Genomic DNA, 20,015 nt, shown 5'->3' on the forward strand with positions numbered 1-20,015 from the left:
TTGCTATGTAGATTTCACATTAACAAAAACGTTGGTGCCAAATGCAAACAACATGTGGTGAATGACCTGCAAAAGACGATAGACACATTATGGATGGAAGTTGTCTGGGCTAGTGATGAGGTTGAGTATGGTCAACGGTTGCATCAACTTGAGCAAGCATGTGTTGATTATAGTGGATTTATTAATTATGTCAAAGACACATGGTTGACTCCACATAGGCATAGATTTGTTGGAGCATGGATTAATCAAGTGCTATATTTGGGTAACACAACGACTAATCGGTACGTCTTATAATTTTGTATGTGTTATTTTTATATCTGATATTATTTCTATGTATTTTTTATGTGTTATTTTCAATATTTTTAGGGTTGAATCTGCTCATTGGAAGTTAAAGCAGATGTTAGGAAACAGTATAGATGACATGGTCAAATGTTGGGAAGCAATGAATAACAACTTGAGGTTACAACTGGGAAACATTAGAGCTTCTTTTCAAAAGAGTTTTTACGAAGTTGAGCACGCGCACGTAAGTCCCTTTTATGGTTATTTGCGTGGTTCCGTATCTCGAGCTGCTTTGAGACGTATTGCTGAAGAGTTATTGAGAGTTGATTATGTTGGAACTAACAGGCAAATATGTGGTTGTACTCTTAGAACATCTTATGAGTTACCTTGTGCTTGTGAGTTAGGAAGATACAGACTAGGTGGTATACCGATACCCATTGATGTTGTTCATGTTCATTGGAGGAAACTAACTATGGAAACTAACTACTGAACATTTTATATTAATATGTCTATTATATTCAAAGCTTAATACATAAAATCAATGTGAACGAGAAATATGCAAAGCTTCAAATAAATCAGAAAACTGTGGATCTTCCTCTTCGGCATTAACCTGTCTCAGATATAGATGAATCAATGTAGATACACGAGCCCAATCAGGATCAGATGGCCCGACGTCATATACAGGAACTGGTACCTCTCTAGGAGCGTCACGATGGGGAGGGACCAACCGTGGATGGGAAACACAATAATACCACTCCAGATAACCGTCTACTGCATCAGATGGAGTGGTGGCCACGGTAGATGAACCGATCACAGCGATAACACTCTGATGGTAACTGATCCAATCAACATCAATATCCGTCGCCATCATACAATCCAGAGGTGGGGATGGAACATACTGCCTATACCCGAACTGACGTAAACATCTATCAGGCAAGTATGGGACAACTATTTCACCCCACTTCAAACAGCCCCTGTAAAGACATATCTCATCAAATACACACCATGCTCTATGATCCTCAAATGGTCGCCATATGACGTCGGCAGGTGTCAGCTCGTCCAAAATAGGTCGTAATTCATCGACCTTCAGGACTCCCTGCCTATACGACCATCTCATCGCTCGGGGAAGACCACAGTTATCAGCAGGTTTCCAATTCTCCCCTCTTTTTCCAACAGTTGGAAAGTACTCGTGAATCCAACACTGTTACAAAATACAAACATAATAAATAAAAAAATTAAGTTAACATATTTTATAAAATGAATCCAACACTTAATTAACAAAATTAAATTATATACATGTAGGAGAGTAGGATATCCACCGAGCTGTTTGCAACTGTACATGGACGCATCTCCAAGATATCGGTAGAGGGTAACTAGTGCAGCTGCTCCCCAACTATATCCTGAACATCCATCCAAGTCCCTAAACAGGAGGAGGTATCGTGCCTCTACAAGTGTAAAGGTCTTATCAGCAAATATAGTGGAACCCACCAACATCAATAGATATGCTCTAGTCGCATATGCCCAGCTGGAAGCAGCTCTATGATGTACGAATAAATCATATAACCACTCCAACTTATAATACGACCCCCTGCAGCTACGAACATGTGACTGTGCCTGACCCTGTGACACTCTTAGGTAGTCAACAGCAAGTTCAACAGCTAGCTCTTCAATCACATCCTCAGGACTCCAGAAGATACCCCTGATGGGCAAGTGAAGTAGACATGCGACATCATCTAAAGTAATGCTCATTTCACCAAACGGCATGTGAAATGAAGATGTCTCTATATGCCATCTTTCCACAAATGCAGAGACAAGATTTGTGTCTATCTTGTTCAGACTGGTTCTCTGCAGTGAAGATAAACCGGATCTAGATACCCAACTCTCCATCTGTGGTGGAAGAGCCAATGGAACCCTAGAAGTCAACTTCAGTCCATGTCCGGCAACCTTCAACTCTTTCTTTGGACCTCTTTCCTAAAAACAATTAAAACACATATTAGAAAATAAATTATAAAATATTCAACTATTATTCATTTTCAAATATAGCCCGTTTACTTACCTCACCGAACCATACATGTCGAGCAACATGATGCTCGTACTTCACCAAAAGAGACGTATCGTACGACCCTCCTGAATATCCAGCCGGCTCAGCTGCAGCTGCAGATGAAGATGCACCCCGGTCTAACGTGTGGACTGGAATCCGGCCATCTGCACCTCGTCTTCGAACCACTGCAAAAAAAATGTTTAAAAAAATAATTAAAATTAAAAAAAAAAAATTACGTACCGGAACACTTCAAAGAAGAGAACCGGTTAATAAAAAACAAAAAAGCCTTCCGGAACACTATCTGAGAGAGTTCTGGTATACATCATCCAAACCGGAAGTCTTTAAGAAAGACTTCCGGTATACAACTATACAAACCAGAAGACTTTCTAAAAGACTTCCGGTTCAGTGCCCCTTAAAGGCAACAAACCGGAACTCTTTAGAGAAGTGTTCCGGTATACAATTAATGAACCGGAAGACTTACTCTGAGTGTTCCGGTTTACAATGCAAAAAAGTCAAATATTTGTCTTCTCCGGAAGTCTTCAACGAAAATGGTAAAAAAAAAATTGAAATGGAAAATATACCCTATTTATATGAGGGTATTTTGGTCAAAAAAAATTAAATATAGAGGTGTGGGTACAATTGTAGGGGTACAGGGTAAAATTTTTCAAGTATTGTTATTGTAGAGTAGTATTGAAAAATAATATAAACGAGTATAAGTCAATAACAAGCCATGGATATTTTTATAAAAAGGAAACATGGATGATCAACTAAAGGAAAAGAAATAATAATTAGATAATATAGATACGTGATCAATCATCGGTCACAAAACTTCCTATTCTGTAAAAAGAAACAAGTGAATCTGAAAATATATATAAAGAAAATATACATGCGTGATAAATTCTAAAACTTCCTAATACGTAAAAAGAACAAGAAGAATGCTGGTTTTTTTTGTTGACACAGAAGAATCTACTACCATGCAGCAATACGAGATATTCAATATACTAAAATCATTAGGTATTTTATTTATATAAATATGATGATTCTACAGCATAGAAAAAGGAAATGTAGCCAGTTCTAGCAACTATTAAAATTCATAGGAGTAATGACTATAACTGGTACCTAGACCAGAAAACTCAAACACTACTATTTTATATAATTTCCCTAGATTTTTATTTGTCTAATCCCAGATTCCTACCTCCATAAACCCATTTTGAGTAGCACAACCCCTAAACATTCCATTACAATTATGGCCAAAAGCAACTTCACCCTTATTAGATACAGCAATAAGACCAGCAAATCCTTCGTCAAGACGATGTTTTATCACATAATCCACAGCCTCTTGAAGCCTATAACCTTTGTACTCCATAACTGCCGCAACTTCACGTGCAAGAGTGCTGCGTATGATAGCTTCACCTTCACCAGTGCAAGATACACCACATAACTCACATGCATATGTTCCAGCACCTATCAGCGGTGAATCACCGATTCTACCACTCATTTTGTTCATTAAACCACCGGTCGATGTGGCGGCAGCACACCTTCCTTCACTATCAACCACCACGCATCCGACCGTCTCCGGCGCATAAACGCTTATTGGCAGACCGTTCATCTTCACTGGACTTTCGAGGCCTGCACATTTTCCGGCCGTCGGAATTCGATAGTCAAACTGCATCACAAACACATCCATTAATCATTCATAAAAATATTCATTAAATCCATTAATGAAAATATATCATCTTGCATGATAAAAACTGTTACCAGAATTGTGTTGGCTTCTTTTGCAAGTTTCAGCATGCCAACATTATCAGGAGTGATAAAGTATTCATTTTCTGTAACCTCTACACCCTGGCATAAACATAACCACCAATCATTTAGTTAAATAACTCAAATATATTTGTTAATATTTGGAACAAAAAATGAAACAAACCTGTTGACGGGCAAATTCTTCTGCGCCGGAGAAGGCAAGGTATGAATGAGGTGATTTCTCCATAACAAGACGAGCAAGTGAGATAGGGTTTTTCACGGTGGAAACGCCAGATACAGCACCGCATCTTCTCTTGGTACCGTCCATGATACTAGCCTCCATCTCCACCGTTCCGTTTGCTGTGAGAGCAGATCCACGGCCAGAATTGAACAATGGATCTGTCTCCAATTGTCTCACCTGTCACAAAAAGGAACCAACGAACCCTAAAACCAATATAAACAAACTAACCAATTTATGATTCTAGAATATGGGAGAATAATATGTTATTATTATGCATGGATCAAGATTCAAGAACACGACATTCATATATATAACATTATCCCATGATTGTGTGAGAGAGAAAGAGAGAGGGAACGAAGACATACGACAAGTTCAACGACATCGAGAGCGGAGGCATTGGAACGGAGAGCGGAGATGCCAAGGTTAAGACAATGAGTAAGAAGCTGTTTGGCTTCTTGTTGACGCTGTGGTGGGAGATTAGGATCGACACCAGCGCCGCCGTGAACAGCTATAGCCCAACCGACCATATTGTTTCTTTGTTTTAAGATTTCTTTGGGTTTGTGTCTTTTGTTTGTGAGAGTGTGATGAAAACTCAAGGAACCTGGTGGATTCTTTTATAGGCAGGTGAAAATGAATGATATTTATATAATAATAATAATGAGTGAGGATTTGGGATTTGAGTCAGAAGAATGTTGTTAATTAACAAAGAAAAGGAAGATCCAACCTGCATTCATTGCTTTCCCCTCTTCGCTGCCTTACGGAATGGGTCAATCAAAACTATTTGCCCAATCTAGGCGTATCTATCTGACGAGGCGCCCCAATATCGGTATTATCAAAATAAAGTTTATATAAACTTTGGAAATCAAATTGCATTCAAAATAGCAATAAATTAAAAAATTTGACACACATGATATGCATTAGAATTTTTGTTATATTTATAAAAATTCAATACTGAAAAAAAAAATCAATATCTAATTTTTTAAAATAAAGGTGGGTATATGATGGTCCACAAGAAGAAAAAAAAAGAGATTACTACAAAATTAGAATTTTCATTAAGGGTCTATAGTCTAACTTACTTAAGTTGAGCATAATGAGAAACTAATTCAATAACAATTAATTATACATGATGTATTTAGAGATAGAAGCAGCTCTCTGTCCCTATAAAGTTATGGTCATCTTCTCCATCGTGCACTCGTAGATTTGGTGTCATGATTTGTTATCCTAAGCTCTAACTTGTTTCATTTTTAGTTACTTTTAGCATGTCTCTTTGCATTTACATTCATATTCTCTTTAAAAAAAATTGCATTCATATTCTTCTTCATGCATATACAAAGTATGTTAGGTTCGCATTCCAATCTTTTTCTTTTAAGTTTAACAAGATGCGTTGGTATCTCAATTCTTTCACTATTAAAAAAAAATAATTTTATCTCGGTAAAAGTATCCACCATGTAGAATCTATTCAATAAAATATATTTTTTTTAATTTTTATTTTAAGTTATTTTTCATCACGGTTGCAACTTTTAGCCATGGTGAAAAATAATATCTGATCATGAGTTTGAATCCTAGCACCCACTATTTTGTTTTTTATTTACTTTTAAGTTATTTTTCACAACGCTTAAAACTCCCAACCACGTTAAAAAATCATTAAGAGTCATGGATTTGAATCATAACACCTACTGTTGTTTTATTTATTTATTTATTTATTTTAAGCCACTTTTCACAACGGTTGAAATTCCAACCTTGATGAAAAGTCACTCAGGATCATGAGTTTGAATCCTAACACCTACAACTTTGTTATTTTATTTATTTTTAAGTCACTTTTCACAACGTTTAGAATTTTAACCGTGGTGAAAAGTCACCCAGTTTTATTTTTCTAAGATATATAACACTATTTGTTCATTCTTTTTGCCCTAGACGAAGTTAGACAAACTAAGACGAACTTCATCTCCTATCTTCCATTTACGAGACTCTATTTATCCACTAAATCAAAGCTCAAAACATCATTTCTTCAATAAATAAAACTAAAAAACATTATTTCTTTCATTAACAAATTTCGAAACTCCATAATCTCTTCTTCAACTTGAATGAGACAATGAAAACATGGATTCAAGTTAGCAATGTCAGTTGTTGTTGTGTCAAGTAAAATGTTTAATGTTGTTGTTGAGATTTAATATTTAACGATTTTATTGGTTTTGTTTTTCTTGTTACTGTTGAGATTTAATGTTTAACTATTTTATTTATTTTGTTGTTGTTGCTATTGTTGTTGTTGTTGTTGTTGTTGTTCTTGTTCTTGTTGTTCTTGTTGTTGGTACTGTTGTTGTTCTTATTCTTGTGTTCTCGTTGTTGTTCTTGTTGTTATTCTTGTTGTTGTTGTTCTTGTAATTGTTATTGTTGTTGTTCTTGTTGTTTTACTGCTGCATTTTTTATTTTATTAAAAGACATATAACTACGGTTTTTTAATACAACTGTTATTATATGTAGCACACTATCCAGTTTACAACCCTGGGCAATAGACCGTGATTGTAAATAACCAACTTACAACAACACGTAATAACAACGGGCCATCAATTGTGATTATATGTCTTTCACAATCGTTGTTATATGTATTTTCCGTACTAGTGTTTGTGTTGTAGAGATCAATTTTAGGCATTAAAAACTTGCTTTGTCTATGGGTGTTATTCCGCAAGTGCACTGAATCAATCATAGTTTTAAAAGATATCGAACCCACAAAGACCAATAATCAATCTTATCGTTATTTATCGAAGCTATGTAAATCTAAGGCTATGATTCTAAGAGTGGGAGAAATTGAAAAATTGGAATTAAAGCAAATTGGTTTAGTGAATATCAGAATAAACGAGACCAGAATGTAATTTCAAATGTACCTCGGGGACTCAGATAGATTTAGGCACTTAGTATAAGGTTAAAAACAATTTTCTAAGGAAATATAAATTTAAATACACCATTCACTCTTAAGCAACCCATGTCATGTTTCGAAACCGTAAAAGTCATGTTATCGTTCCACAAATTAAGATTTTGAAACAAGTTTTGAAAATAAATAAGTCTTAATTAATAACTAAAGTGATGTCATATTTTTTTAGAAATTAAAAATCTAAATTCCAGGGTCGGACACCGATCTCACACCGTCGCTCCACAAATAATTGATCAATGACTATTTAGGGGACTTTTGGAGACAGAGAATGGGATCGTTTTTTTACATGATAAAAAAATGGTACGATTGAGATTGGAACGATAAAGATTTGTGGAGAAAGGAGGTCCTTCAAGAGCGGATGCGATTGAAGATCAATAGAATCCTCTTATTCTTGTAATGTCTAAATTAAATGTTGTATATTCTTTGAATAATATGAGTGGCTAAACCCCCAACGCCAGGGGATGTCCCTGATTTTATAGTGTAATGACTATGAATTTGTAATTCCCTCAATATTATGTTTGTTATTCAATTTTATTGTGCAATGTTTTTAACGCTTTCGTTATCAGAAAAATAAGGATTGTTATATGGTTAACAAGTTGCGGGATTGCAATTGTTAAGGTTTTTGCACAATGAAACTGTAGTAAATATCACCTAGGACTAGGGATACCCTATGGTTATTGGTTATATCTTGTTATTTCAAAAGGTCTGGTTTCATTATAATCCCCTAAAGACTTAGAGATTAGAATGAATGACCAAAGATTTCCTTCTAAGGTTTTAGGAGGAAACAATTTTAAGATCTGATAATTGCATTTTTGAACTGTTTGAGGAGATATACATTCAAGGTCATTATAGGAGATAATCATACACCATCCTTGACATTATTTTATTAATTGTGTAAAAGTTATATTCTGTATTCTATCTAATTCGATTAGAGAGCGACTTACTACAAACCTTCAACTAATTGTTTTGTTTAATTGAATCACAATTTAAACTCATATTACTGCACAGTCCTCGAGATCGATATTTGGGAAACGTCCTTATTATTACTACATTGGCAAAATAGTACACTTGTTATTTTCCCGATCATGTTTTTGGCATATATATATATATATATATATATATATATATATATATATATATATATATATATATATATATATATATATATATATATATATATATATATATATATATAAAGAATTCTAAAACGAATAGAAATTTAAAAACTTGCTCCAATGGAGTTTTTATCCGGTACAGAAAAAACATCGAGCAAAAATTCCAAGAAAATAATGTCGGTAAGCTTACAATACGAACGACTTGAATACAATGAACAATCCTCCAAATTCCTAGCCTAATGTGCACTTATCACTCGATGTGAGTAATAAGCATTTTTACAAAGTAATTTCTCTGCTTAATTCTAAACTAGGGAAACTTGGATACCATGATTTGTAAAGTGAAGTCCTATTTATAGAGTCCAAAAATGGTACAACTGCTCCCAAACTCGTGTAGCAACTGCTGGAGAAAATCACTCAAAGATGGAGAAAATTCAGCAACCATGGAAGATTGGGCGCTACCTACTGATGTTGACAATCGTTAGCTTGATGATGGCCCATCCGTCAGGCAAGGCGAAGAGGTTGACGGATGTCAGTCATCCGACAGTTGGACCTTCAGGCACTCCATGATTGAATTTTCTTACGTGTTGACTGGCAACACCATCTTTTATCCATTTTTCTTCCTGATAACGTTGCTTTGCACTGATTTCCCGCATGACAAGTCATGGGACTTAAATACATGCAAAACACAAAGAATATCAATATAATACTATTAAAATAGATGAAAACTATATTAATAATGCATGTGAATCAAGTCAAAATACACTATGTTGTTACGCGCTATCAATTGTTGCACTTGCTTTCTTTGTGGTTCAACTTTGGTTGTTCAGCTAGGTCTTTATCCTTGGAAGTTGGTTGTGGCTTAGTTTCATGGCTGCTTTGAGGAGGTTGTAGGGCTTTGTTCGACTGAATAAATAAGGTTAGGTGTCGTTATTTTTCATAAACTTTGGAGATAAAGCTCAAGAATGGGATCCCCACTGCTACGAAAATGAGCTTTTACCTTGATTAAAATATAGATTTTACTCCGAAGGTGGGTGAGGTAACATACGGTGTAATAGAAAGTGCGCCTTATCTCCTCAGGCCATTAACCGAGGGGAAATCCCTTGATTTTTTAAATATATTATTATTTTAAATTTACCTAATTTTATTTTAACCTATATTTTTCTTTTGAAAAAGAGCTTATATTACACATTTTGTGAAATGGGAGAAAATTACACATTTATGATGTGAAGAGGATATACATCCTCTATCTAATATATTTGATAAAGAAAAGATCGATGAAGATTATCAAAGAAGAAAAAGTCTAAGAATACACATGATGAATGATTGCATATGGTGAAGCTAATTAAGAGAATAATCAAGTTAATGGATTATCATTAAGGTTGACTATAATTCATGATATAATACTTTAAATGATCGATAATATCATGATCAATCCATCTAAAATATTCTTGCATCTTCATACATGATTAACTTTGAAACAATGCTTTAAAAAGACATTTTCTAGCAAGAATTGGTATTCGACTACCAGATAAAAGATGTATCAAATTCACTTATGGAAGATCTGGTATTCGACTGCATATAATGGTATTCGAATAACAATATTTAAATTTGAAAAAACAGAGTTTTCATAAATTATGATAGTCGAAACCGTTATAATAACACTTTTATAACGGCCGTAATTATCTTATTTTTTAAATTTGAACGTTGGGGATGTGGTATTCGACTACCACATTATGGTATTCGAATACCAAGGTGAAGAAATGCATTATTTCATGTTCTTGATGTTTCTAACACTTTGCAATACTTCATACTTTGATTCCAAACATGTGCATCTGCTCATAGAGCTATCATATGATATATATAAGGTTATATACTTTTTAAATTCAAATCACCTCTTTCATAAATTTAATTTCATATGATTCAAATAAGTTTTCAAGTGTCCATACAACTTTAACAATGAAACTTTATGTATAACATTCATATCATTTGATGAGTTTCATTCAAACATTCTCAACACTTAAGATTTATATGATATAATTGTAATGTTGAGAAAGTAAGATCTATCATCTTGGAATCAATTCAAGGAATAATTTTATTCATTTCCATATAAAGTGTATATATTACTTTTCATCATAGTGTGTTGATGAAAGGTGTTTGTAAATAAAAAGTTATGCATTTTCTATTTATTTTTTTGTGCGAAAAAACAACCGGCCTAAAAAGAAAGAAATGACAGAAGAGTCGCCACTGTGCGTTATTTATCCCAAAGGAGGGAAAGGAAACGCTCGAAGTAAACCTGGAAAAAGGAAAGGAAAAGACAAGGTCTCGCAACCAAATCTCGGGTTCGGGAGCCGATTATGCAAAGGGAAGGTATTAGCACCCCTACGCATCCGTAGTACTCTACGGGATCCACTCTTGTTGTTCTTGTCTAAAGGGTGTGGGTTTATCTAATGTACTATTTACTAAAAGAGGGGTCAAAAGAAAATGACTCGCACGGATGTCGCATCCACTGCATACGTATCTCATCTGAATATAAGAATCAGAGTCTTCGTAGCTCGGCTGTCTATGGGTTATAGAGGAGTGTGCTCGCTAAGACATCGCGTCTTATGCCTACGTATCTCATCTGGAATGAGAATCAGAGCAAGCCGTAGTTCGATCGACTACGGGTTAAGGGTTGTGTTTTTTAGACGAACGACGTTACTACGCAATCTACCGGATGCTCGACCTTTGGAGACTTACTCACCTGTAGTAGAAGGAGTTAACGTGTTCTTAGGGGAAGAAAAATCAATGAGTTTGTTTGTGTTTTAGGAATGCTCATGCAAAAAGGGAGTCCTAGACGAAGGAACCGTGTTACCTTAATTGACATGCAGACGAGAGACTATACGAAGCCTAGCAATCCTATGGGGAGACGATCACACCACACAAAAAAGCATGCATAAAGTAAACATGCCAACAAGGGGCTCAAACATACGTGGGTAGGGCTATAGTCAAGAGGGGTCATATCAACCTCGACAAACAAGCCATGGAAAGGTAATCAAATGGGCTCTTAACCAACTGACATTGAACGTCAGGGTGAGCAAATCAAAAGGGTAATGAGGGTAAGACCTCATAGCTCTTAACCCTGAACAGGGTGAGCTCATGACAAAAAATGGGGATTCAGGAAGATGGAACCCTCTCCACTGACTGACCGGACAAAAGATCTTGGGCTTTTGTTCTGAAGCATCGGCACGTAGTGCGAGCATAAAGAACGACATACTGAATAACGGGGGATTGACTACTAATCCCTTTTATCCGTCAATTGCCTCTTCATGGAGGTCTTTAGGCACAAAAGTAAACACACAAAAACATTGCCTCCTATCGAGGTCTTCCAGCTAAGAAAGCGATAAAATATGGGAAAGACGTAAAAGGGATCAAGAGATCTACCACACGGATAAAGATCCGAAGTAACAGCAACTAAAGAAATAAGAAACCCGGAGGTCTCTCAAGCTAACACCATCAAAGAAAGCAAGTCAGCAAAGCAATCAGAATAAATCTCCTAAATGGTATTCCACAAATAAAATGGAATACCAAGCAAGCTATTTCTTCAAGAGTCATGTGAGCCCTCACAAAAACTCAACAAACAAGTTAGACTAATAGGATAGGGTGCCATCAAAAGTTGCACCAAATCAGAATCAAAATGTAACCACATGAATCACGCCACAAAAAGCTCATAAAATGCAACCAAGGGTAAGAGGCCTAAACCTCTTGTCAAACAAATGCATCAAAAAGGTATCAAAACTCAAAGTCAGGGGGCAAGGATCCACACATCGAGACATGACATACATACTAAAACACGTGCCCGGATGCAATAGAAAGCATGTCATAACAAACATAAAACAGGTTGGAGAGCAAACAGAAAAAACAGCTACTGTCGCGATCGTTACTGCTTCGCTTAGCGAAGCTTCGCTGCAGGCTTGCCTAGCGATGGGCTAGCGAATGCCTGCGGGTTCTGGGTTTTTCTCTGGTAACAGTACGATTTCAGAAATTAAGTGATCAAACATTCAAAGCATTGTTCTACACATTCATGCATAGCTAAACCCACATGTGAAACCTAACGGTACCCACTCTTCCAAATTCACCCGTAATGCCTTATACATTTAGAAATTTCAAATTGAAAGCACGAAATAATAGAGATAAGGCAAATCTGATTGGAGAGATCGGATGAAATTGAATTGCCCGGTTGGGTTTGCAAAGCAATCTTAGAATTGGTAGAGGTGATCCTCTGCAGAGATTTTTTTTTCTTCAGTGTCTATGGAGGCTGCTCTGAATTCTGTTAGCTCTTCTCTTTTCTCTAGGGTTTTGTTTCAATGAAATATTGGAATTTATAACCTGATTTTCGTGGCTTTGTGAGCTCAAATGAGAGAGGTCCAAGCCCAAGATTTTTCTGTTATATTTTGAAAACGCGTGCGCTTCGCCTAACAAAGAATTTGCTCGCCTAGCGAGCATGACAGTTCAGATTCGCTAAGCGAACCACGTTGCTCCCCTAGCGAGCATGACAACTCAGGAACATACTTTTGCTCCTTCAAGATTAGCGTTTTGAATGATGGATAGACCCTATTTGAACATGTTGGAAGTAACTCAAGTCATTCCCTTGTGTTGACTGATCGCCCAGATAGAACCCACAAAGTGTCTTGGATGATATTCAAGCTTTTTGGAGCTAATTCTGACTGACATGATGAAATGCAATATGAAATGTTAAATGACCTAAACATGAATGCATGAATGAGGGGGGCAAATTTGAGGTGCTACAGCTGCCCCTATTCAATCAACTGGAGACCCGAAAAGAAGATAGCAGCGGCTTTCGCACTTTCGAGGTATCAAGGGATTGAATACAATAAAAGCCTGAGAATTTGCACTGAAGTGAAGTGAAGTAACAATGCCTGTCGGAATTGGCAAAGAGGTGGTCTTGACAGAAGAATCCGTCTGGTACGGTGAGAGTCGGTCTGAATACCGAAAAAGAATGTTAACCTGGATACCAAAATAAATGGTAACACAGAAATAACCATGGCCTGAATGTCGCTCATCAGTCTGAATACTGGAAATGACTTCGATCTGTGCATCGAAAGATATCGGTCTGAACACCGAGAGACTGGCCTGAATGCCACTTCGGTCTGAATACCGAAAAAAATGGCCTGAATGCCACAAGTTGCATCGATCTGAATGTCGAAAACTTCTTCGATCTGAACATCGGAAAACTGGCCTGAATGCCACAAGTTGCATCGACCTGAACGTCAGAAACTTCTTCGATCTGAACATCGGAAAACTGGTCTGAATGCCACAAGTTGCATCGACCTGAACGTCGGAAACTTCTTCGATCTGAACATCGGAAAACTGGCCTGAATGCCACAAGTTGCATCGACCTGAACGTCAGAAACTTCTTCGATCTGAACATCAGAAAACTGGCCTGAATGCCACTTCGGTCTGAATACCGAAAAAACTTCATGCCTGTCAGTATCGGCAGAAATAAGGAAAATGATAATTAAGGCGGCGCGTGGGCCAACGACCTATGCTGGGGATAGTAAAGATGAGTCATGAACAATCTTCAGTCTGAATACTGGAAACAACTTCTGGCTTATCACTTGGAATACCGAGAATGTTTTATGCTTTATATGCGTATGTTTGAATTTTTCGATGGCGTAATGTTCCATGAAAATGGAAATGCTACGCAATTTGGAAGGATGCAATGCAATATGATTCTACATGCAGGGATGTAATAATACTAGATTAGAGGGAATGCCAAGCCGAGGCAAGGAATACTGTTGGGGAAGTGATCACAATCTTCTAGACCCTAGCAAGGCTGTTGGAGATGCACAACACAAAGAACCCTGTGGGAAAATGACCTGCCACACGGTGTTCTGGCAAATAACAAAATGCCGAGGCTCTGACTGAGGAGAGAACGACACTGAAAACTTGTTGCTGAGGAAAGCGACGGTGGTTCTGGCAACCATAATCTGCGAGAGAGACGACTCAGCGGGGGAAGCAAACACCGATACGGTACCGAGATTCTGCTTCAAGGGAAGAGACCACGGATCTAGCGTTGAGATCATCGATCTGGCATCGAACTCTGAGGAGCAGCCGCTTCTGCTGGGAAGATACAGTCTGTCATTGCCAACTCCGCTGGGGATATACAGTCTGACACTGTCAACTCTACTGGGGAGTGCCTAGTCTGAAACACATGCTTGGGGAGAGTACAGTAGTGAGAACCTGCTGGGGATTGAAGATTCCAACGCTCGGACCAGCTCTGCAGGGATAAGATACTGAATTCCAACTGTTGAGGAAAAACCTCCGTGATCATCTGCTGGGAACCTCAAGGAAATGCCCCGAGTGTACCTGTCCTGAATAGACGATCCAAAGCACTTAAAATTTACAGCAATTTTCAATGTTTATTGAGCACGTACCTGTAAAGCTCTTATGTTTCATGATGCAATGTTTATCAAAAATTCGGACGTCATTGTCGCATCCGCGAAAAACAACCGGCGGGCAAAAGCAAACAAACAGAGCCGCCACCGTGCGTTATTTATCCCAAAAGAGGGAAAGGAAACACTCGAAGTAAACCTGGAAAGGAAATGGTCTTACGACCGGAGATTGCAAGGATCGGGAGTCGGTTACGCAAGGGGAAGGTATTAGCACCCCTCACGTCCGTCGTACTCGACGGGATCCATGCTCAAAAGAATAGAATAAGGTTGCTGAATAACTGCTCAAAGAATGCACACACACTGGAATACAACACAGATGGAAGAAGAGGGGAAAGGGCTCGCTAGGATATCGCATCCTATGCCTACGTATCTCATTTGGAATGAGAATCAGAGCTTCCGTAGTTCGGCTAACGCACGCCGAAGCAAAACACAACACAAAGACGCTGAGACATCAGAGCAAACACACAACTGGAATCGGAACGCCAATCGCTGGTCTTACATCCAACTCCGAACAACAAACACAAAAGAGGAAACCGAATGCCAATCGCTGGGCTTACATCAGACTCCACACACACAACCCACAGGAAACTGACTGCCAATCGCTGGACTTACGTCAGACTCCAAGCACACAACAAACAAACAAGGAAACCGAATGCCAATCGATGGGCTTACATCAGACTCCAAACAAACAAACACACACCAAAAAAGAAAAAGGGCGCCCGGAGAGATCTCGCACGATCTCCTGCCTACGCACCTCATCTGGTATGAGGATCAGGGCAACATAGTTCCCCTAAACAGGGGAGAAATTTCTATCCTAACCAGAGACTGGGAAATGACAAACTAGAAGGGAGACTGACTCGAGCCTAATAGTTATCATGTAATCCACAATAGTCCTAGGTTGAGGTTTCTAACAAGAGTTTGACTCACATAGGCAGTGAGTCAACTCAAGTCTATCTCTACGTACATTCAACTTCCTTGAAAGTTGATCATACGACTCCTACGGAAAGGAGATGAGAAGCAAAATAGATAAACATCAAAAGCAATTATCATACACTATACACAGCCAAGGGGGCTCAAGCAAGGTTGGGCTTTAGTCAAGGGGTCATATCAACCTCGACAAACAAGCCAACTGGAAAGGGTGGTCAGGCTCTTAACCTCTAACATTGAGAGTTAGGGTGAGTAGATGAAATGGAGATGAGGGTTATGCCTCATAGCTCTTAACCCGGGCCTGGGTGAGCTTGAATCAAAGAATGTGTGGGAGTCCAGAATGTGAGACTCTATTCCACATGACTTGACACAACAAGATTTTGGGTTCTTATTCAAAGTGCGTCAACACATGGTGTGAGCAAGATGAATGACACAACTGAGTAGCAGGGGATGGATTGCACATCCCTTTTTTCTGCCAATGCCTCTTCACTTAGGAGGTCTTTAAATGTACATGGCACAAAGGTAAACAAGCAAAAACATGGCCTCTTAAGGAGGGCTTCAGACAGGTGCCTGCCAAAATAACATGACAGGTCTTCCAGACTACATGAAGTTAAGGAAGTTACCTAGGTGGTATGCCAACCACAAGCAAAGCAAAGTTCAAATGAACTTAAAGCAACTTAGGTACCTGTGTAAACAACTAAATAAATCAGTACAGTATTCAGGCAAACAGACAACAGTCAACAACAAACAGACAATCCCAATGTACAAAATATAAGCCATAAGGCAAACTCAAGTGAATTATCATCAACCTACAAAACAAACAAATGTTAGCAATCAATAGCAAATATCAACATTCAAATGATGAAGCAACATCAACCATGGAATTTGGGTGCTTGGTCCTGAAATTCACAACTCAAATGTGAGTACAAATCCCTAGGGCAAAGCCTAGGGTAAGAAGTGAAGAAAAAATTCAAAACAGGGGCTAATATTCAACACAATGCAACTTCAAACACATATTAACATGTCCTAAAAAGGACCAAAACAAAATCATCAAGCAAAGGCATTTCATGTGCAAGGGAAGTCAAAGACAATTTCAAAGCATACATTTGGACATTGAGAATGAAAATTCCAAATCAAAACAGAAATGATTCAAATAATTCTGAAATTTTTTATGAGCATTCAATACATCAAACATGATCATCATACAAAAAATCAGAATCAACAGAGGTCATTTGATATGGAAATGAAATTGCACAAGTTGATCATCAAATTGTGTGACACAAATTGTCATACATGCAATCACATGCATAAAACAAAAATGGCAAATGAGAAAAATACACAATCAAGCCTCAAACATCCATCAACATGTTAGGAATCATCATGCAAAATTTCATGGCATTTGGATCAATATCAAGCATTTCACAATAGAAAGAGTAGAGCAATGTCACAAAAGCACATATGTTCACATCTTCTAACACAATTCAAAATCCAGCCATGCACAACTTCAGAATTTTACACCATAAAATAGAGGACATCTCAATGAACAAGTAGCAAAAAACCAGGGATTATTTGGAGCATTTTTCAATTTGATATGCATTTTTGAAGTTGATAAAATAATTTGAAATGAAAATGGACATGTATATGAAATTTGGAGGGAATTGGATAAATGGAAGTGCAATTTGAAAAAATGCCATCAAGCGGAATCGAACCGCGTTGCATTTCAGAAAGCGCTGGCCAAAACGCACAGCATCATTAATTAATGTGGCGCTTGGTCAGCAGGTCAATGCCTATGTGTACGGGGTCAAAGCGCGCTAAGCCAATGGAAAGGACATTGGATGCACATGTGGACTCTACAGTCACCAAACCCTAGCACAGTCACCATAATTTGCAGACGGACACAAAACCGTCGCTAGTTGGATGCTACATCGTCTTCTTCGCGAAGACGATGATGAACAGTAGACCTTCACACAATTTTTTTGCAGAAATTCAAAACGAGTACATCAACATGAAGCTCTTTCCACGTACATCATGGATCAACTCATAACTAAGCTTAACTCAACATCAATTAAGAGAATCGAACAAAATAAAATTGGTGCACAAAACTTTATTCACACATATCTCATTCAATAATGCACCAAATCATGTGAAATTTAGCTCATAATTATCAACAAAGAGAGATCTACATGAACATGTGCATGGATTTGAGAATTATGAAGTTCGAAAAATTGACCTCTTGAAGAGCAGCTTCTTGAAATGCACTATTCAAAGCTTGCAATTATCCAAATATCCTCCAGAACACTTGCTATGATGATTGATGAAGAATTTGAAGCTTGGAAACGTGTAGATCTAGCTCAATTCTCGATTTCCATGGCTATGTTCTTGAACTTCAACTGCACGATCCTTGGCCAAATGCTGCAATCCAAAGCTTGATCTATACCAAATCCACACCAGAGAACAAGAAAATGCAATAATATGGCAAGGTTATGTGAGAAAAATTTGAATTATGATGAAGAGAAAAAATTGGAGGGAAAAATTTCTAGATCTCAAAAATGGTGAAAAGTCCCAAATTCTGTTATGATTATGGTATTTATATGTTGTACTAATCATACTGAAAGTGCAATTAGCAATTGGTTAATGATGATTAGCAAAATAAGGTGTTTTGACAAAATTGGAAAATTGCATGGTGCATGGAGTAATCCCACGTGAACAGTACCATGTACATGGTCAAAGTCATTCAAAATCATCTTCCAAACACATTGGCAATGGCAAAAAGTTCTCATGATGCACCAATTTTAAATTTATGATTTTCCCTCCAAAATTGACTTGAAATAGCAAATGATCATATGATAACATTTTATGCAATGTGATGAATGGTTTGGAAACTTCATGACATGATAAGAATAATGCAAGAAGAGCCACTAAATTTGGAGTTATGAATCAAAGGTTATGGCCATTTGAAGTTCCATGTGCACTTGGCAATGATTGGACCATATCTCCTCAACCATTCATCAGATGCTCATGATCTTGGACTTTTTGGAAATGGGAGAGAGAGATCTTCAACTCTCATGTTGGACAAAATTTCATTTGAAGCTTCTTTGATGATGTAAGATCAAGTTGAATTTGAACCAAAAACTTTCCATTTTTGGAAACTTTTAATTACAGGTCACTTTCCATTTTTGGAAACTTTTGATCTGACCTCAAATTCTTCAAGATATGCATTTGACATGATTAATAAGCCTCTTTTGAACCTGAATGAGATGTTGAAACTCATTTCTCCCCCTCTTAGCCCTCAGTTGACTTTTTGTTGACTTTCATGGTTGACAGATGACTTAAACATGCACAAATGATTTTGAGCCTCAACCATTTGATGAAATGGCTCCAAAATGAAACCCTAGCTTGTACAAGCTCACTAAAATCAATATGATGATCTCCATCTCAATAAAGACCTCATCTCCTTGAGAATCCCTGGTTGAAAGAATACCATTGATTAGGGTTGACCAGAGGTCAAAACCCTAATCCTAGAGAACATGATCAGGCACAATGAACCCCTTGAGGATGATAAGACCATGATGATGGTGATATATCCTTGCCAACAGGATAATGCTCAACCCTTGAGGAACCAATAAAACCCTAATTGAAGAGCAACCCTCAGATGATTGATCAATTCAACAAGACCCTCAGGCTTGAATCTCTCAACCTTTCTATCTTCTGAGAAAGACTTAGGAGGATGACTTATTTATTTTCACATGATATGCAAAGATGCAATGCCTAATGTCCTAAAACATGAAATGCAATATGCTAAGCTAGTCCCAAGAAGAGGAGGGCAAATTTTGAGGTGTTACAGTCATTTTTGCAAACAAAACAGTAAAATGAAAATGAACACAGAGATGTACTGAATAACATGATTTTATTGATTGAGTGGCCTCTGAATAGGCATTTACATCAGGAAGCAATCCCTGGAAAGAGGTAATTGCGCAAAAGATAAAAATAGAAATTAATCTAATGGCGATGTGAAATGGATTTCTATCGGGCTCCAATCCTGCTATGACTCGCTCGTCTTCAAGATCCTCCAGATGATCAGCTTTCTGAAAAGGGTGATTGGAATGTTTCCTACCTTTCGAAAGTTTCCAGTTATTGACATGAGATGAGATTTAGAACTACTCAGAACGCAGTCATTCGCTTAATCCCTAACTTTTGCCTGGATCGCCCTTTTCGGGTTTTCAATCCACTGGGATACCCATTTTTGCCTAAGTTGCCCTTTCAGGTTTTCAACTTACTGGGTGTACAA

At 37.6% G+C, this 20,015-nt stretch overlaps 1 protein-coding gene across 1 annotated transcript; it reads right to left on the bottom strand.

Annotated features, from left to right (window-relative positions):
- Positions 1-3,319: 3,319 nt before the first annotated feature.
- On the bottom strand, positions 3,320-5,153 carry LOC127088085 (probable isoaspartyl peptidase/L-asparaginase 2). The gene is made up of 4 exons (XM_051028997.1): positions 4,670-5,153; positions 4,248-4,481; positions 4,079-4,165; positions 3,320-3,986 (listed from the first exon to the last, which is right to left on the bottom strand). The coding sequence occupies exons 1-4, from the start codon at positions 4,829-4,831 to the stop codon at positions 3,498-3,500; spliced, it is 972 nt and encodes a 323-aa protein (XP_050884954.1). The 5' UTR covers positions 4,832-5,153; the 3' UTR covers positions 3,320-3,497.
- Between the last annotated feature and the right edge of the window lie 14,862 nt (positions 5,154-20,015).

Source organism: Lathyrus oleraceus, chromosome 5 (genome assembly GCF_024323335.1).
Source record: "Lathyrus oleraceus cultivar Zhongwan6 chromosome 5, CAAS_Psat_ZW6_1.0, whole genome shotgun sequence".
Lineage (NCBI taxonomy): Eukaryota > Viridiplantae > Streptophyta > Magnoliopsida > Fabales > Fabaceae > Lathyrus > Lathyrus oleraceus.

Bases quoted from the DNA above. Each gene is read 5' to 3' on its own strand.
- LOC127088085 (XM_051028997.1), bottom strand. From the start codon at position 4,831: ATGGTCGGTTGGGCTATAGCTGTTCACGGCGGCGCTGGTGTCGATCCT. The intron at 4,482-4,669 runs GTATGTCTTCGT...TTTTTGTGACAG, and splicing joins TCGATGTCGTTGAACTTGTC to GTGAGACAATTGGAGACAGA. The intron at 3,987-4,078 runs GTAACAGTTTTT...TTTGTGATGCAG, and splicing joins AAGAAGCCAACACAATTCTG to TTTGACTATCGAATTCCGAC.